At 49.4% G+C, this 20509-nt stretch overlaps 1 protein-coding gene across 1 annotated transcript; it reads right to left on the reverse strand.

Annotated features, from left to right (window-relative positions):
• Positions 1-499: 499 nt before the first annotated feature.
• Positions 500-19002, reverse strand: S100A10 (S100 calcium binding protein A10). The gene is made up of 3 exons (XM_063146045.1): positions 18908-19002; positions 2995-3159; positions 500-751 (listed from the first exon to the last, which is right to left on the reverse strand). The coding sequence occupies exons 2-3, from the start codon at positions 3124-3126 to the stop codon at positions 587-589; spliced, it is 297 nt and encodes a 98-aa protein (XP_063002115.1). The 5' UTR covers positions 3127-3159; positions 18908-19002; the 3' UTR covers positions 500-586.
• Positions 19003-20509: the final 1507 nt, after the last annotated feature.

Below are 20509 nucleotides of genomic sequence, written 5' to 3' on the forward strand. Positions count from 1 at the left end.
AGATTTACTTTTTTTCTCCCCCAAAATTATTATTGTTAAGGAAAACAGGCTCACCCATATGAAAAAAAAATTGTTTTATTTCACAGCCAAGGCGAGGAAAACAGCATAGGGAAAGGACACGCTTACTCGTTCCTGGAGTCAGCAGGGTGAGCGACTTTGGGATCTGGACATTTCACGGAAAGAATAGAAGAGTAAGATTTTATTTGTTTCGGTTCGGGACGGCAGCACCCCGTACCAAACTCCAAAGCTGGGTTGTTAAGTCTGAAAGCCGCAAAAAAGAAAGGAAACCCCAAATAGCAAGGGGAAAAAAGCGAAAGGCAAAAGGTTGAACCAAAAATGAGATCATTTCGCTCTAGAGAAAATTGAAATAATACTCTTATTTGAATTGCCCTTAAGAAGGGCTTTAAAAATCTGAAACGTGTTGGCAAAAACATTAAATATTTTCTAAGATATATCTTTGGTTCCACCCCTTGCCTTTGGCTTTCCCCTCCTTGTTAGGTCTGAGACAGGATGTGGCACTTTTAAGCAGAAAGAATGGGTTCTTGAAAAGTTGCTAGGTAGGGTGGATTAATCGGCCAATACTTCTTCAATATTTCTTTCCTATCGGCTTCATCTTCTTCACATAATACTCGTTGCAGCCGTTGGTGAGCCCGGCGATCAGGGAGAGGTAGCCCTCAAAGCCAATTTTGCCATCTCGGCATTCTTCCACGTTCTTCATGATCCGGTCGATGGCCATCGGATCCTTCTGGTTCTGAGAGAAAAGGGCAAGGAAGGGAAAGAGAAGAGTCTTTAAAGGCTCAGTTCAGACAACGCCTTTCTCAACTGTGGTTTCAGAACTCCACGGTGGCGTTCTTACACCACCGTTGAGAAACGTGTTGCCTGGCAGGAAAACTCCATGCAACGGTGGAGGGGTTTTTTTGGGGGAAAACACTCCACCCAGAAGATCCACGTGGTGCAGAGGAGAGTTCCTGTACAAATGTTGTGTGACGGGCTCCGTGGAGTTCTCTGTTGTGTTGAGTTGGCTACAGAGTTCCCTGGCAAGAGAGGCGAAAGGAGTGAGTGCCACTCTAGGAGAGCCACCAGGATTGGTTTTTTTTTATTGCAGCAATGGCTGATGGGATGCCATCAGGAGGACCGGGGGAGAAGAGACGTTGGAGAAAATGTCAATCAATGGATTTGACTCAACTCCACAATAGCCCACAGTCACACAACAGTGGAGTTAGAACATGTAGTATGGGGAGTACCTCCACCGTTGAGTGGAGTTTTCACACTGCGTTGACTAACATGTTGTCTGAACTGAGCCAAAATGTATGTCCTATTGACCAAGGATCATAGAATCATAGAATAGTAGAGTTGGAAGGGACCTCTAAGGCCATCAAGTCCAACCCCCTGCTCAAGGCAGGAATCCACCCTAAAGCATCCCTGACAGATGGTTGTCCAGCTGCCTCTTGAAGGCCTCTAGTGTGGGAGAGCCCACAACCTCCCTAGGTCACTGGTTCCATTGTTGTACTGCTCTAACAGTCAGGAAGATTTTCCTGATGTCCAGCCGGAATCTGGCTTCCTGTAACTTGAGCCCTTGAGTCTGTGTCCTGCAATCTGGGAGGATCGAGAAGAGATCCTGACCCTCCTCAGTGTGACAACCTTTTAAGTATTTGAAGAGTGCTATCATGTTACATTTCTGCTTCCTGTCCCCGGCAATTCCCTTTCATATTTTTTTTGCCTTTGGGGTATTCCCTCTAATTCCAATGTCTGGAGGTGAGTGCAGATGTTAATGGAGCCAAAAACACAAGTGTGTGTGTGTGTCTTCAATTTGCTCATCCACAGTTAGCACCTGGGCTGAACAGACACACAGAGAACCTGGCCTCAGCCTTTCTTGCTCAGGTGAGATGGATTGTATTTCCGGTTCATTATATTCAGCAGACATTCATCAGAGCATGCACTGTTCTGCAATCCCGTGTCCTCCATGGCTCTCTATTTTGGCAATGCAGGAAAGGGCGGCTCAAATGATCCAGGGACTGGAGCATCTCCCCTATGAGGGCAGGTTACAACAGCTGGGATTGTTTAGCTTGGAAAAGAGGAGGCTGAGGAGAGACAGGATAGAGGAGTACAAAATTATGCCTGGTGTGGAGAATGTGGACAGGGAGACATTTCTCTCCCTCTCGCAAAATACTAGAACCCAAAGGGGTCATCCCATGAAGCTGACTGGTAGGAGATTCAGGACAAATAAAAGGAAGGACTTCTTCACACAGTGCAGAGTTAAACTATGGAACTCACAACCACAGGATGTGGAGATGGCCACCACTTTGGATGGCTTGAAAAGGGGGTTGGATAAATTCCTGGAGGAGAAGGCTATCCATGGCTACTAGCCCTGATGGCTATGTGCCAACTCCAGGCTCAGAGGCAGCAAAGCTATATATGCCAGTTGCTGGGGAACAGGGGTGGGAGGGTGCTGATGCCCCATGTCCTGCTTGTGGGTCAACAGCTGGTTGGTTACTGTGTGAACAGAGTGCTGGACTAGATGGACCCTCGGTCTGATCCAACAGGGCTCTTTTTATGTTCTTCTCATGAAAAAGTGGCCACCTTGGACTTGGAGGTATGGTTGGTTAAATGCCTGGGTGCATTTAATTTCTCCTTCAGGAAACCATGATGGGAAATAACGGGTGGGAAATACATGGAATAACGGGCTCAAGTTAAAGGAAGCCAGATTCCAGCTGGACATCAGGAAAAACTTCCTGACTGTTGGAGCAGTACGACAATGGAATCAGTTGCCTGGTGAGGTTGTGGGCTCTCCCACACTAGAGGCCTTCAAGAGGCAGCTGGACAACCATCTGTCAGGGACACTTTAGGGTGGATTCCTGCATTGAGCAGGGGGTTGGACTCGATGGCCTTGTAGGCCCCTTCCAACTCTGCTATTCTATGATTCTATGAAATGAGCATCAAACAGTGGGTCATGCCAGAGTTCTACCCAAATCCAGGGCCACCTGCACTGCTCACCTCCATATAACCCGGCACCTCCTTCTCCATCAGCTGCCGGAGGTCTTCTTTATTCAGGTAGTTTTTCTCGCCAGCAAATTTGTGAAACGTGAACATGATTTGCTCCATGGCGTGTTCTAACTGGGACGGCATCTTGTTGTGTGGTTCTCTGGAACGTGTCCAAGCCTGCAGAGGGCGAGACAGAGAGAGCGGATGACTTCCACCTTTCAGTACCTTGATGGACGGAGGAGGAAGGAGAGAAACTAGACCAAAGCTACTTTTCACTGCTGCATCAACACCACAAATCTTTCCACTGGGCGGACAACTGAAAAGACTTTGCAATCCAGGCAATTCCTGTTCTTTGCGCGGAGCGCCTAAAAATAGCCGTCCGCGCATGAATCATGCAGGTCAAGCAAACTGGCATCGTTTCTCATATTTTGCCATCTTTATCGTGCACTTTTGCGTCATTGAAATTGGTTTTGCTAAATAATACATTTAATTATGATTATAATAAATTATTATTATTATTATTATTATTATTATTATTATTATTATTATTATTATAATATCTAGGGGTGACCACATTACACCAGTTTTAAAATCTCTTCACTGGCTGCCAATTAGTTTCCGGGCGAAATATAAAGTGTGTGTTATCACCTTTAAAGCCCTACATGGTTTGGGTCCGGGTTACCTGTGGGATCACCTTCTCCCGTACAATCCGCCCCGCACACTCAGGTCCTCTGGGGAGAATTTACTCCAGTCAACAAAAACAAGGCTGACAGGTATTACCCAGAGGACCTTCTCTTCTGCTGCTCCCAGACTGTGGAATGGCCTGCCGGAGGAGATTCGTCAACTTGTCTTTTAGCATTTAAGAAAGCTATAAAGACTGATCTCTTCCGGCAGGCCTATCCAGTGGAATTTTAGGATGCTTTTAGGATGGTTTTTTTAGGAAGTTTTAACAATGTATACTGTTTTTAATCAGTATTTTATACTTATTGCTTTTCCCTCCTTGATCAGGATGGAGAGGCGGGTAAGAAATAAAATCATCATCATCTTGGCAGCAAAAAGGACTAGAAACTTGATTTTTTAAAAACACACACCAATGAATAGCAATTCTCACAGGTTGACAAACTTGGAGTACCAGCACGGCTTGACTCCTTCTTGGCTGCCCTTAAAACTCCTGTGCAGAGCTAGTTCTCATTTTAATTTAAGAAAAGTGCCATTCTAGCCCTCACAATCAGAGAAAAGCAGGAAACCCCCAGCCGAAATCTGAGTGTGGGATTGGAACTAATTCTATTCTGTGGATTGCTTCCTTTTGCTGGCAAGACTCCTTTATCTACTGGAGGACAGGACAGAATTCAACAGGCGTAGCTTTTCCTGGTTTGGGACTATTTTGATCCGTTCTGCATAGAGGATTTTCTGCAACGATTCCTGTTCAAAGTTTTCATGCTAACGACGGGACCTAGGAGGCTTCCTTATACCTTTCTCCATGGAGCCCAGAGTTGCCTGCTCTGACTGGCAGCTGTTCTTCACGGTTTCAGACACCTGAGATCTTACTTGCTGGAGATACAAACTGATGTGTTTCCAGCCCATTAGCTGAGACATGGAATGTTTGCCAACATTCTACCTACTGAGGGTGAAAGGGCAAGAGTAAAATGGTGACTGTTCACTAGGGATCCTGGATAAATTCGAGACAGACTAAAACGTATTAGGATTTCTAAGAATCTGGCATGTGCACTGGCCTCCTCGGGCCATGCGGAGTCCGCAGACTTCCAGATTTTTCTTTTCCCTGAAATTTATGCAAATTCTTTTGCAGGGAAACACACATGTGTCTGCTGAGACGTATGCCATGCTGGAAAATATATGCGAGGAAAAGTCGAATGGAATGGACAACCCGCTAAATGTTACGCACTAACGTAAATTATGCCAATTGTTGCGAACTTTCTTACTGAGCAATTTGCGTATTTTTCCCCATCGCGAGAACAAAATTCGAATCCGTCTGTGAACGGTCGGGCCAGTCACAGACTCTCAGCCCAACCTACCTCACAGGGTTGTTGTTTGTGAGGATAAAATGGAGAGGAGGAGGATTAGGTACGCCGCCTTGGGTTCCTTGCAGGAAAAAAGGCGGGATATAGATGCAATAAATAAATAAATAAACAAACTGCACGTGAAAATCGGAGACCGTTGTTTAGGGACGAAACCGTTCCTTCCAACGGCTCACATTTCGCAGGGATGTTTACTATTGGCTATAGCGCTGGAAACTCCTTTTATACAATCAAAAATACACCAGGGGGAAGGCTGGCTGCTGCAGGCCGGGCCTCCAGTGTGTGTGTGTCAAGAGCACATCTGAGCGAGTGCAAAGTGCCGCCTTGGTTTGTTATGACCCGAGAGCGACTTCTTGGGAAATTTCTCCTGAGCTCAGCAGGCAGCCAGAGACGGAACTTGAATCGCTGGTTTTGATCTGCTTAGCGTAGCTGACTCAACGTCTTTGGTTTTTTCCCCTTTTTCTTACCGCTCTGTTCGCATTCCTTCCATAACCCCTCCAGGCCTGGCCTCCGCCAACTGCATTGTCTTTGATCAGCGGCCCGTTGGGCTTGCCAGGAACGTTTGAAACTGACCATCTGGTTCCTATCAGAGGAGGGTTCTGCCTAGGGGAGGAGGCGTTGGCTGGGAATGGATCCAAAGTGTTTCCCTTCCTCCACCCCCCTTCCTCCTCCTCCTCCTCTTCCTCCTGGCTGGCACGTCCAAGACACACCCTCTGCCTTCCAAAACCCTTCGCCGGCGGCCAACCAAACCAGAGGTGCCCTTGGAAAAGCCACACACAGAGCACAAAACAGGCACTAGCGGTCTTCTCTGGTATGTGCCCTCCCCTCTGAGCATCTGAGGGTATACTGCCTCTGCATCTGGAGGCTCCATTGCAACCTAACCCTCATAGCTAATCGGAAGAATCCCTGCTGGATCAGACCCTCATCCGGACTCTCATTTGTGACCCATCGCGTCCAATTAGCCCCCAGTTAGGGCATTTGTTCTTAAGTCGGGTTTCTCCCCACGTCCTCTACTTGGAGGTAGACTACCTCTGAATGTGGAGGTTCCATTTTGGGATCTATTTATCTCCTGCCTTTTCCCTCTCCTCCAAGGAACCCAAGGTGGCTGACGTGGTCCTCCTCCTCTCCATTTTATCCTCACAACAACAACCTTGTGAGGTGGGTCGGGCTGAGAGTCTGTGCTTTTTATACTTTTTAATTTAATGTTTACCATTTTTAACTGTTGTCAACCGCCCAGAGAGCTTCGGCTGTGGGGCGGTATATAAATGTAATAAATAAAATAAATAAATAAAGTCACCCAAAGTGAGCTTTGTGGCTGAATAGGGACTAGAACCTGGATCTCCCGGCTTCCAGTCCAACGCTCTAACTCACTACACCATGCTGGCTCTCTAATCATGGCCAGTCAGAACACAAGAAGAGGGTGGCTGGAAGTGAATGGCAGGAGCTTCTTTCCAGTATCCCAGGCAGTAAGCCTGTGTGCACCAGTTGCTGGGGAACATGGGTGGGAGGGTGCTGTTGCACCACATCCTGTTTGTTGGTCCACGGCTGGTTGGCCACTGTGTGAACAGAGTGCTAGGCTAGATGGACCCTTGGTCTGATCCAGCAGGGCTCTTCTGATGTTCTTATGAAGGTGGATTTTGGTTGAACGCTAGGAAAAAAGGTGTCAGACAGAGCAGAACGACCCACCCAGAGGCTTGGTTATGGGCTCCCCCTTGTTGGAAGAGGCGGGGCACGGGGTTAGACTAGATGGCCTCCAAGGTGCCCTCCAACTCTTATTGCTCTATGGACCCACGTCTCCCCAGGGACATGGTAGGGGCCATTGCTCAGCATGATAGAGCACGTGCTTTGCATTCAGAAGGCCCCGGGTTCGATTCTCGGCTTCTCCAGGAAGGCCAGGGAAAGAAATCCTGCCTGAAGCCCTGGAAAGCAGTTGCTGCCAGTCAGTGTCGGCAATACTGGACTAGATGAACGATGGCCTGACTCAGTAGGCAGCCACTTCCTACGTTCCTGTGTTCAGTTTTGGCGGAACCCTCGAAACCATTCCAAGACTTCGGCAGGCACAGATACCGCCATATCCACGAAAGGACGATGCTGCGGAAGCAAAGCGCATGGCGCAATCGAACCATGTGCCATGCGTATCTCTCTCTCTCTCTCTCCTGAAGGCGCCACAACCGTTATCTTTCCCTCTCGGTCGGGTGGGTGGTCTAAAGAATCAGTCGCCACGCCGGGAGGCCGTCAAATCAGAGCAAACTATCGCAACAAAGAAATGCTGCAGGGTGCGGTTCAGAGAAAGTCACCCTCCTGACGCCCACTCGCCCCTTCATCACCCGCGGCTTCCCTGGAACGTTCTGGAAGGATTCCCACAACAGCCGCGCAGCGCTGGGTGCGCTGACCGGGTGGGGAGGGAAAGGCATTCCGGACCAGCTCAGAAACTCCTGTTAGCACCGACCCGTGGGTTGAAAGGGATTAAGCGTGGCCGTGAAATCAGGTTTATTTTGTGTGTGTGTGTGTGTGTGTGTGTTGTGTATCTGTGTCCAATGTGCAGGGGATTGATGATAGGAGTGAGAGAGAGAGAGAGAAGGAATGAGAATTAACATCTCTTCCAATTGCTGTGATGAATAAACAGGGCTCAACGGACCTGGCACATGTTTCCTAACGTTCTCTCCTCGGCGGCTGCTGCCAGAGTGGAACGACCCACCCATCGCAGTCCTGAGCCCTATTTTACCGCCCTATTTTGGCCGGTATTTGCCAAACGTTGGCCTCACTGGAGGTGATTCCAACAGAGCCATCTCCGGCACTATGCACACTTTTTAAAAAAAGCATCCAAACCATTCATCATCATCTCATATTTATTTCTCACCTGCCTCTCCCTTTGGATCAAGGCGGAGAACAACATTAGAACAGGAGCCAAGACATCTCAAAAATTCTTGATTTTACATTGATCTGGATAGGCCTGATCATGTATAAGTGGTTAAAACGGCAAAAGTTGGGGAGGAATTTGGCACTTTACAACCGCGTTGCGCCCTCCCCTTCCATCAGGCCACGCCCTTTGCCATCTTAAGGTCTAGCGACTTGCTCCTTTTAAACAGAGAGCTAAAAAAGAGAGAGAGAGAGAGAGAGAGAAAAGAAAGCGGTGCGCGAATCGTGCACCTTGAGCAAACTGTTATCGCTTCTCATATTTTGCCCAACGGATTTGGCAATCTGACTGTTTTGTGTAATCGGTTTGGGGAAATCACAGAGATGGGGTAAGGTGTTACCGGAGGACAACGAAATTCTGATTCCCACACACCCCTCCCCTCTTTGGCTTCTGAAGCTTCAGCAGGCTTTTTCAAAATGATATTGACAACAAAATGGGCTAGAAACTTGAATTCGGATAAAATAAATAAGAACGTGAGTTCTTTGGAGTACCAACAGACCTCGGTCCCTTCACGGCTGCTCTTAAATCTGCCCTGAACTGGCCTGTACAGTGCTGGATCTTGACGCATTCAAGTTTTCATTTTAATTTACGCAGAGTGCGTTTCTAGTCCTCATGATCAGAGAGAAAAGCACAAGAACCAGCGTCCAAAGCGTGGCCAGTGGGGTTGGAAGCCGCCCTTTTTATCCATCTGCCTCTTCAAAACAGACACACGTGAAATGGTTTTGCTCGCAAAATCTCGGTTTCTGTACGAGCACTGGGCGAAACTGGAAGGGGTTAGGAGCGGTCTTGTCCAGCCTGGTTCTCTGCAGATGTTCTGGGCTGGAGGGGGGTGGTGGCGTGAATCCGCCCCACAGTAACGGAGCCACCAGCCTCCACTGCCTGGACATCAACTCCCAGCTTTCCTGACTGTGCTGGGTGGGGCTGATGGGTTGGTGAAGCCTGCACCAGGCTCTAGGACGTGGGAACTAGGGGTGTGCACGGACCCCCCGCTCCGCTTCACTTGCAGATCCGCCATTTTTCGGATCGGGCCGCTCCGCCCCGCCCCCGCTCCGCCCACTTCCGCTCCGCTCCGCCCGGAGCTCCGGATCCGGATCCGGAGCTCCGTTTCCCCCCCCCCATAGGCTTGCATTGAAAGCTAAAAAATTATACAACTTTTTTTCTGTTCAAGTTAGAAACCTCATGTTTGGCACCATGACACCTCATGGGGATATACACACGCACGCCAAGTTTCAAAGCAATCCCATCATCCCCTGATTTTTGGCGAATTTTTGAAAATCGGGCACCCCACACACAACATCCCTGCGAGGTGTGTTAAAAAACACGGGGAAAAGCCCGTTCAGATGAAGAAAGAGAAGTTTCCCAGAATCCCAAGTTACCTGTTTTGCCTATGCCCTCCTCCAACTTTGGGATCATCATGACCGGGAGCTGACTCTGCCCCTCAGCCCTTTGAAAAAGGTATTTTTCCCGCCGATTTTTTAAAAAATTCTAGCCCGCGACCCGTACGATGCAGAAAGTTGAGAGTGGTCTCAAAATGACCCCCATCCACGACTCTCTGTGCACAAGAATTTTCAGAATGATAGCTTAAACCCCCCCCCAGTTATCCCCGATTCTTTCCCTCAATGCAATCCTATGGGCGAAAAGCCGAAAACGCAGTTTGAGCCGCGCGGTTGACCCGATTTTCACAAAAATATAGCCCGTGACCCGTACGATGCAGAGAGGTGAGAGTGGTCTCAAAATGACCCCCATCCACGACTCTCTGTGCACAAGAATTTTCAGAATGATAGCTTAACCCCCCCCCCAGTTATCCCCGATTCTTTCCCTCAATGCAGTCCTATGGGCGAAAAGCCGAAAACGCAGTTTGAGCCGCGCGGTTGACCCGATTTTCACAAAAATATAGCCCGCGACCCGTACGATGCAGAAAGTTGAGAGTGGTCTCAAAATGACCCCCATCCACGACTCTCTGTGCACAAGAATTTTCAGAATGATAGCTTAACCCCCCCCCCAGTTATCCCCGATTCTTTCCCTCAATGCAATCCTATGGGCGAAAAGCCGAAAACGCAGTTTGAGCCGCGCGGTTGACCCGATTTTCACAAAAATATAGCCCGCGACCCGTACGATGCAGAGAGGTGAGAGTGGTCTCAAAATGACCCCCATCCACGACTCTCTGTGCACAAGAATTTTCAGAATGATAGCTTCAAAAACAACGTAGTTATGCGCGATTATTTGCGCAATGCAATCCTATGGCGAAATGTTTTCAAGATGGCGACCGAAGCGCTCCGCCTGAACTCGGAGCTCCGAAAAATGGCCGCTTCTCTTCGCCTTGCTTCTAGGGGGTCCGCGGTCCGCTCCTACTCCGCCTCTGGGTAAGGCGGAGCAGGCCAATCCGCTACTGCTTCTACGCTCCTAATCGGAGCGGAGCACATCCCTAGTGGGAACATCAACTGCCCTACAGGATCAAACTCATTGTGGAACAAGCCCAGGATTCTGTCTCCGGCTGTGGTCAGCCAAATGCCTTGGGGGAAGCATCCTAAGCAGGGGGTGAGAGCAAGTCCCTTTAAGTTCATCTCCAGCATCAGAGGTAGACTACCCCTGAAAATGGAGGCTCTATGTAGCTACCATCACTTTTATCTGTTTCCATTGATTTGTCCAATACTTTTCTTTCCCTGCTCCGCTCCAGCCATCTAAGACTGTGGGCCGCCTAGTTTCTGGCTCCAGAGAGGGCCACAAATTTGAATTTCTGCAGTGAGAGAGGCCATCGCTCAGGTGCAGTGCTTTGGATGCAGGAGGTCCTGGGTTCGATCCACGGCAGCTTCAGGCAGTGGTGGAAAAATTCCAGCCTGGATCCCTGGAGAACCGCTGCTGCCAGTCAGTGTTGCCAATACTAAGCTAAATGGGCCGAGGGGATGGCATCTTCTCATGTCCCAAGGAGTTACACAGGTTAGGAGCAGTTCTTTAGCTCCCCTACCCAGTAAAACTATGAAAAGCAGCAGCAACTGAAATTGAAATTAGGGCGCCCTGTTTCAATTGCCATAATAATTGGAATGTTACGCGCAAATCGGCAGAATTAGGACGTCCTGCTTCAATTGGCATCGTTTATATCAGCCTTCCTCAACCTGGGGCGCTCCAGCTGGGGCATTCTGGGAGTTGTAGTCCAACACATCTGGAGCGCCCCAGGTTGAGGAAGGCTGGTTTATATGAACTGGAAAATTAAGTTCCTCTTGGTCCAGAATATAAATCCCTGATTCTCCCCTCTGCCCCAAACAGGATGAAATAAGGTAATCGTCCCTTAAGGCTGGTGATTTGCAAGTTCCAGCTGATCTGGGTGTGCCTGTTTTGCTTGGGACCCCCCTCTGCAAACACAAGTCCTAGCCACCGCATAGAAAGAGGGAGAGAGAGAGAGAGAGAGAGAGAGAGAGAGAGAGAGAGAGAGAGAGAGAGGTGTTAAAGATTTATAAGCAGACTTCAGCAATGCTAAGAACTTCAATCCATTTAGAGGCGTCTTAGGAACTCTGTGCACTGCAGAGAGGGGGAAATTATTATTATTATTTAATAATAACCGCACTGAACTCACAAAACACGCATGCTCCATCCCAACTCACACACTGAAAGAATAACAATCAGCAACAAAGCGGGAAGAAGGGGTTTGTGCTGGACATTGACACAACTCATGCGAAACAGATAAAACCACTCAGAGAATTCTTCCACGCTAAAAACACCCCCCATTCATAAAGCCATAGTGAAAGCAGATAAAAACTACACCCCGCTCAACCTAGTACTACAAAATGAAGACCGAACACGGCCAGGCGCACTCGCAGAGAAAAATGAAAAATGGGCAGGAAAAGCACTCCACGGTAAGCAATACAACGTAATACAGAACCCACAAATAAACAAAGAACAATCACGTGGATGGCTCAGGAAGGGTGAGCTATTTTCTGAAACAGAAGGATACCTAATAGCCATACAGGATCAAGTTATAGCAACCAAGAACTACCAAAAATACACCCTGAAAGATAACAGTGTCATGTAGAAAATGTCATCAATTCCAAAAAACTATAGGCTATGTAAAAGGTGGTGTAAAATTCTGGCAGGAATGGACTATACAGACAGATACAATATAGCTGCAAAAATAATTCACCAGCAACTGGCCATCGAATTCAACCTCTTTAAACAACCTACACCATACTATGCATACTCACCCGAAACAATCTAGGAAAATGCAGGTCATAAAGTATACTGGGGCAGAACAATTCATGCAGACAAGACAATACCTTGCAACCGACCGGACATAACAGTTATAGGCAAAAAAGAACACACCTACCTCATTGATATAGCAATACCGAATGACAAAAATGTTGTAGAGAGGGAAGAGGAAAAAAGAGAAAAAAATATACACCACTGGCTATCGAAGTTAAAGAACTATGGCAACAGGAAAAAGATACAAGTATTCTGTTAGTCGTGGGAATCACATCAGAAAAATTTACAGAAAACCTTCAGAAACTGCACCTACCAAAATACATCCACACCGACATTCAGAAAACAGTCATACTCAAAACATGTTCAATAGTGAGGAAATTTCTGAACCAGTAAAAGACAGCATGATTTGGCAATGCCTGTCACGTCCATCTAGAAAAACCACCATGAGCAAGGAGTTGTTATTATTATTATTATTATCATCATCATCATCGTCATCAATATTTATTTGTAAACCGCCCAGAGAGCTTCGGCTATGGGGCGTATATAAATGTAATAAAATAAATAAATAAACAATAACAATAACAACTATGTCTTAAAAGGCACAGGTTTAATTCCGGGTGCTAGATGAAATATTCTCTGATTTGAATCTGAGTCACGGAAGTGAATGAAACAAGGGGGCTGAATCTGGGAGCAGCTTGAGGCGCGCACACGACATTTCCCCCAAAGCTTCCCTGTCAGCATTGCTGAGACGCTGATGCTGCAGAAATGAATCCCGTCAGTGTTTGAAAATGGGCCTTGGTTACACCCCGGAAGAAACCCGGAAGAAACCAGAGGGGCGCGGCCCATCCTGGGCTATCCTGTTTCAGACTGGGGGTGTGGTGGTAGAGATGCCCTGAGTGGAAAGCCACCCTCTCCCAAGAAATAAACTCCCCGCATGCAGAAATATAGCAAGTCCAGGGAAATAGCGCTAGAGCTTCGAATCCGTCTCCATGGAAAGGCAAACCTTGAGTCAAAGGCTAATCACAGGGTTGGGGAACCCTAGGCCCTGCCCATATCCTGCCCAGTGGGGATCCCAGTTCCCCAGAAGGCCACAGCCCCATCCCATGGCCTTCCTTCTTTCCTCCTACCACCCATGAACCTGGCTTTTGAGCTGTTTTACCCGTTCTAAAAGATGGAAATGTTTCCCCTAAGGCTTAGTTCCTTGCAGTAGGTGCTTTGAGCTAAAATAAGCTGGCATTTTTGGCCGCGCCCCTTTCTGCCTTTGGCCCCGCCCCCTGCAGCCCCCTGAGAGCTCCTCCGGAATGGAGTTCGGCCCACGGGCTGAAAGAGGTTGTGCACCCCTGACCTATCTCGTCCAGCATCCGGTTTCCACAATGGCCATGCAGACGCTTACTTACAGGGCGCCTGCAGGTAGAACGGGAAAGCGATGGCCTCCTCCGCCTGCCGCGATTTCCCAGAAACTGTTATTCAAAGGTAGACTGCCTCCAAACCTGGAGGTTCCATTGAATCCACATGTCTAGCTCTCATTGACAAGAAGCAAAGCTGGTTTTCTTTAAACTAGGAAGAGCATTCAAATCAGCATGAGATTGGGTCTGTCCAGACGACATGCTGCTAAGCCAAGGCGGTGAAGCATTTTGAACTAAACATGATAGCTTAGCACGTCGTGTGTGAACCATTCCTAGCCACGGTGGCTACATAACCACGGTTTAACCCTGGCTTAGCGTGTCGTCTGAACGGGCCCGACCTTTCGCTCAAAATGCTTAACCACTGTGGTTTAGCGTGTTGTCTGAACACGGTCAGAGAGAGAAAGACAAGAGGGAGGTGGTGATGGGAGAATGAGAGGCTCGTTCAACTTGAGAGCTCAGCAAAGCTTTGAAAACCACGCCCCAGCTCAGTGCTTTAGCCACTCTACCACACAGCCCTCCTCTGTGCCCAGAACAGGGCCTCAACCAGCAGCTTGGGAGGCTACTGCTCTGAGTCAGCGTAGCATATCAATTTGCCAGCGCAGGGCGTACAATAGTGGCGTTCTTCTTCCCCACAGAGTTGCGGATAGGTGGGATTCCATTCATGCTGAGGGAGGGTTCTCAATGGGCGCCTACGTTCCGCAGCCCAGTGCTCATTCACTGTGGGCGGGCGGCTGCCAGGCCTTGTTTACTTTAAGGGGCGTCCGTCGTCGGAAGAAACATCGCTTCGCTGCTGCCTCCGCCTCGTGTTCTGTGCTCTAGCTTTCCCCAACCAGATGTTTGGGACCTCAGTTCCCATCAGCCTCAGACAGCATAGCCAATGCTCAGGCATGCTGGGAATTGTAGTCCAGAACACCGCAGAAGGCCGCTCCTCTCGGGTCTCGAGGGCAAGTTTTGCGTTTGCTCCCAGGCAGGCCTCTAGATTTAGGAAAACTGCAGGGTTTCCTAGACCTCAAAAGTTGCCCCGGTCAGTGAATCAGAAATAGGTTCAGGGACGAACAAAAAGGAAGTCCTTCTTGCACGCAGCAAGCCATTAAGGATCTCCTTGCCTTGAGATGCATCAACTGGCGATAGCTTAGGCGGCATTTCAAAAGGGGTTAAAAGAATTCATGGCACAGAGCGGTTCTGTCACCGACTATTCCGCCTTGTTAGCGAAATAGAGCCTTCCTGTGCAGGGGCAGTGTACCTTGGAGCACCAGATGACGGAGACAATCATCCCAGAGCTTTCTGTCTGGCTCCTGTGGAAAGGAGGATGTGGGACCAGATATGAGGTGTCACACCTTCCACTGCAATCCAACCTTTAGGGGTTCTTCAAATGGCCGCGCCTAGTACTGTATTTGCAACTTGTGTCTCTAGTTATGAATGAACCGAGGGAATGGGCATTTTTGAATGCTCCTTCACATTAAAATATAGAAATAAATAAGCATCCCTGCAACATGGAAAAGTAGCCTGTCAGGATGGTTCCGGGCCAGCCTGTCCCCTGCAATGCTAGTTTTCTGCTTGCAGGGACTTTTCTACTAGGGGATTAGTCAAAAGGAAGAATTCCATCTCCCTCCAAGTATTTTTTTTAAAGCCGCCTCTTTCAGGCGGCATGTGTCGACAAGTCCTCTGCACCGTTTATCTCCTGTGGATTAGCGATCACATTCACCTATACGCAGATGACTGAAGACAGGAACATCGCCAAATGGAGGGACTCTGCCAGATGCATTTTAATTGGAAATGCCAGGGGTAGAAACTGGGACCTCTGGCATGCCAAATACCGGCTTGGATGCCGGTATTGGCCACCAGGACTACACAGACCACAAGGGGCTCTTCTTATTAGCATCCCTAGTTAGGAATGGAGCCTCCAAAAACAGAGGCAGCCCACCTCAAAGAATCAAAAGCCATTCAGCGGGAGATGTCCATAGGCACGTTTAGGCTTCCTGGAGGGCATCTGGTCCATGAGGGAAGTAGGATTGCAGCAGGGCTCTTCATAACATTATTCTTATTATCATTTATTATCATCTATTTTTTCTCACTCATGGTGGTTTTTCTAGAAGGATCATAGAATCATAGAATAGCAGAGTTGGAAGGGGCCTACAAGGCCATCGAGTCCAACCCCCTGCTCAATGCAGGAATCCACCCTAAAGCATCCCTGACGGAGGGTTGTCCAGCTGCCTCGTGAACACCTCTAGCGTGGGAGAGCCCACAACCTCCCTAGGTCACTGATTCCATTGTCGTACCGCTCTAACAGTCAGGAAGTTTTTCCTGATGTCCAGCTGGAATCTGGCTTCCTTTAACTTGAGCCCATTATTCCGTGTCCTGCACTCTGGGAGGATATGACAGGCTTTGCTTGGATTTTGGTAGGCCCAGCTTCTGAAGGCTTTCCGTAAAGTTTTATTTGATGTGAAGCCAATGGCTGTTGTGACTAACGGAACAATTGTGATTATTACTCTCACTATTATTATTATTATTATTATTATTATTTCTACTATTACTATTATATTTATACCCCGCCTTTTCTCCTCTTGCGAGGAGTCCCAAGTGAGTCACATGGTCCTCTTCTTCCTCTCTGTGTTGTCCTCACGACAACCCTGCAGGGTAGGTTAAACTGTCCAAAGACATCCAGCGAGCGTCAGTCACACAGCCTAACAGTTACACCCCGACGGCCCTCACCAGCCACTGAGGAGTGTTGCAACATTGCCAGCCGTGGAAAATGAATCATTCTTGGAGTGGTTTCGAGCCCCACCCTCAGGCTCTGCAAAAGCTGGAAAAGGGGAGCCAGAGAGCTGGACTCTCTGGGGAGGAGAATTCAGGCCTTATGACAGAACAGCCGGGTTCTCCTGCCAACATGTGGCCTGACACCATCTTAAGTAGGTCATTGAAACGCGTAAGAAAAACACCCAGGCTTCTCCCTGCGTGGTCCCGCTACAGTATGCCATGGCCTGTTCCGTTTCCTGGAACACTTTCATCGGGGCTGTCTGTGACCGTCGTCCCCCCCTTCCATAAAATCACAAGATCAGCTTAAAAACCCTGGGATCACGGATCCTCTTAAGGCACACAAACTGCACGCGCCCTTGAGAAGCGCTCTCAGTCACCATTAAGAGCTAGAAACTGCGGCGGTTGGTGGCGGTGGGGAACAGAAATGCAGAACTTTAGCAACAGACGGCAAGGATATTTCCAAAATGCAGAGGGATTCAGAACCGACAACAGGGGGAAATTAACGCAAGGGCTTAGCAGTTAGAAAAGCGGGGGACTCACTACCTCTTTTCCGGATCTTTTCACAGATCGCTCGGGTGAGGATCTGTGTTTCCAACCCCCCCCTGACATTATTTCTGCGCCAATCGCTCCCAGAGGTCTTTCTACTCCGCGTTAGGAAGGCAACGTGGTGCCCTAGAAGTTCTGGACAACAACTCCCATCAGCTCCAATGCTTGGGGATTCTAGGAGTTGCAATCCAAAACTTTGGGTCGCCAACCCTTCTAAAGTCTACTCCAACCTGATGATCGTGTGCTATCTCCAGTATTCCAGGCAGTAAGCCTGTGTGCTGGGGAACATGGGTGGGAGGGTGCTGTTGTACCACGTCCTGCTTGTTCATCCCCTGGCCGATGGCTGGTCGGCCCCTGTGTGAACAGAGTGCTGGACTAGATGGACCCTTGGTGTGATACAGCATCAGGGCACTTCTGATGTTCTTTAACCTTCTCCGGTCTGCTGCTTAGAATTAGACCACAACTCCCAGAATGCCTGACCGTTGGCCACGCTAACTGGGGCTGATGGCAGTTGAAGTTCCAAACTGGTGCTTGGGAAAGGCTGGTCTGAGTCTCCTCCATAACCCGCACTTCAGTAGACACATTAATGGGTCCGGCTCCTCACCCAACCCAGCCGACTCGTCTCTGTGCACTTTGCCTTCTCCCCTGTCAGATCCACCCAAGAAAGCAAGCAAATCCCTTATCGCCTTCTGTCCAGGAACAGAATCTGGCAATCCAGGGTGGGGGAAAAGATTGCTCACTGTGTAATCACGTTGGGCGCGCCACTCCCTGGGGTGTGTGTGTGTGTTTGTGTGTGTGAGTGAGTGCAAAACAGAGCCAAGCAAACCCTCCTCCTGTAAACCTGGAGGTAAAGCATAGGCCCCTGGCTGGGCCGCAGGCCAATTTCTAGTGCAGAGCCTAACACCTGCTGGTTACTGGAGTCAATTCTTGCAAAACTACCGGTGGATTAAATCTGATCCAGCCGGCCGCTCCTGGTGCAACATGCCAAGCCCCGGATGAGTTAACCCAGAGTTCAGTCATGCCCTTAACCGATCCCGAGGATGCTTTCTTGCCTTGTGCTTTGGCTGAATCTCATGGTACTGGGGAGTTTTTAGTCCAAAAATAAGGAGACTGGGCCAGAAAGCAGAGATGAAACACATGCTTTGCAGGCAGAAAGCTGCAGGGGCAACCTCCCGCATTTCCAGGTTGGGCCAAAAGGACGAGGCAATACTGAGCTCTATGGTCCAAATATATTTCTATAATGACATATAACAATATTGCTATACTGACATAGCACACAATGTATATTTCTGTACTGACACAGAACACGGTATATTATATTTCTACAATTTTTCCATCGCCCTCTGGCCAGGAACACCCTTCTCTCCTAAGGGGGCAACCCCCTGAACCGCACTTCCCCTACTTTTAGACAGGGATGGGGAAATTCCTCTCCCCTTTCTCATATTATTAAACTCAGTTTTATCCTCTCCGGGGTTCCACTTCTGCCCCAAATTCTCCCATCCTAATCGGAGACACCCGGTTTGCTCCATGCAAAAGATTTCAGATTTTCGCCTCACGCCCCCACCCCAAACACAAGAGTGGCATCTAGAGAGAGGGCACCATGCCGGATCTGAGAGACCAAAATGGACTCATTTAGCAGAGGAGAACCCCTCACCTTCCGGCCTACTTCATCATGAGTAAACCCACACCCTTTCTCTCATGGTTCCAATGAGGACCACTCCCTTTCCTCGAGATACTCAAAATTTCACCTGCAAGCATTCCACTTTTCTGCCATTTCCCGGAGAACCCCGAAGTTGACACCCAAGTTTTGGGGTGTGTATATGTGCGTGCTTCTCTCTAGCAAGGGGACGCTCTCCTCCCTTGTTCAGTGTGTGTGTGTGTGCATGGGGGGCACCCCACGTTTCAGGATCTGCAGGGGAGATCCACACCCACCCTCCCTCCTTCTCCTGGCTGCGGAGCAAGCGCGCAACGGGCGTGCGCTCTTTTTACGCACGGAGAAAAACCTCTCCAAAAAAAGAAAGGGTCCCCGTTACGCGCAGCCCGCGGGGGAGAGGCGCGCCCTCACTCACCGAGGCGGGTCTGTTTGCGGAGGAGCTGCGGAGGAGCGAGCAGCGTGGAGCGACGGCTGGCAGAGACAAGAGTGAGGTTGACCAGCCGCCGCCTCCGCAGCCCTCGCCGGGCTGGGCTGGACAGGGGGAGGGGAAGGAGGACGGCTAGAGAAAGGGCCGTCCCTTTGGAGAGGAGCCGAGTGGGGCTATCAGGCACAAGGCACCGCCCTCAGGCAAGGCCTGTCTAGCTCAAGCCAGCAATTCATCGCAGCTCCTCTTAGCCTTCGCTTTCTTTTTGGCCTCCTGAAAGCCCCGTTTTGCAAAGTTTCCCTCTGCCTTTGACAACCGCAAGGCGGAGAGACGGAGACGCGAGCCGGGGAGTCCCGTTTCGCCCCCACCAAGAACTGACAGGCGAGGCACACCGAGCCCACATGTGTCTGCAGCGGGGAAGTCATGATATTCGTCTGCCTTGCAGGGTTCACTGGCTGACGCTGTGTTCCCAGAGAGAATGCAAAGTTTATTTATTTATTCATTTGTTACATTTAGATCCCACCTTTTTTTCCTCCAAGGAACCCACGGTGGAGTACATCACCCTCCGTTTTATCCTCACGACAACCACCCTGTGAGGTAGGTTGGGCTGAGAGTCTGTGACTGGCCCAAAGTCATCCAGTGAGTTTCCATGGCCAAGCGGGGACTAGAACCCGGATCTCCCAACTCCTAGTCCAACACTGTAAGCATTACACAACACTAGCCACTACACCACACTGGCTCTCTGGTTCTAAGAACATAAGAGGATCCCTGCTGGATCAGACCAAGGGTCCATCTAGTCCAGCACTCGGGCAAAAGGCAGGTGAACAAGCAGGTTGCAAGGCTGAAAAGCAGCAGTGATTCCAGGGCATGTTTACGAGTGGGCTCCTGGGGTGGGGGCCCTCAGCCGTCGCCCAATCATGCCTACCGATGGAGCCTGAAGTCCCAAAGAGCTGGAGGGCACCACCTGGGAAAGGCTGCTGTTTAAAGTTTTCACATTATAAGTTGTTTGGGGACGGAATTGACCAAAGCGGAGGATGAAATTGACACGTTCTTTGATGGGGATTTACAGGGCTGAGGATGAAACTGACACCGAGCTCTATCACACCAGCTTTATACTGTGCAATTACTGCGAATTGCATGCAAAGGACGTTGATATTTTCTACCTTATAATCTGCTGTTACCGTGAAGTACTCCGACGTGTCCTGCTTTGATAGCGCTCCCCCCCCCCCAAAATAGCGACGTATTTTGGACCGCGGAAAGTGCGATTCTTTTGTTGTTCTTCGAGCGGCCACTGGGGGCACGGAAGGATGACTAGGAGCAGAGTTGCCCGGCCGCCTCCCTCGGCAACCCCCAAGCGAGCGCCTCGAAGCCTGGTGCAGGCCCAGCCCTCCCGGGGCGTGTGCTGGAGTAGGAAGATGAGGAGCAGGGCACCCCGGCCCCCTCGGAAGCCCCCAAGCGAGCGCTGTGGAGCCCGGCCCAGCCTTCCTGGGGCACGCACTGGAGCAGGGCGGAGGTGGATGTATAACTTTGGTATGATGGGGCTCACAACAACAACGACAGCTTTCATACGCTATGGGATAATTCGAGGGAAAT

This window comes from Elgaria multicarinata, chromosome 21 (assembly GCF_023053635.1).
Source record: "Elgaria multicarinata webbii isolate HBS135686 ecotype San Diego chromosome 21, rElgMul1.1.pri, whole genome shotgun sequence".
Lineage (NCBI taxonomy): Eukaryota > Metazoa > Chordata > Lepidosauria > Squamata > Anguidae > Elgaria > Elgaria multicarinata.

Bases quoted from the DNA above. Each gene is read 5' to 3' on its own strand.
- S100A10 (XM_063146045.1), bottom strand. From the start codon at position 3,126: ATGCCGTCCCAGTTAGAACACGCCATGGAGCAAATCATGTTCACGTTT. The intron at 752-2,994 runs GTGAGCAGTGCA...CTTTTCTCTCAG, and splicing joins AGGTGCCGGGTTATATGGAG to AACCAGAAGGATCCGATGGC.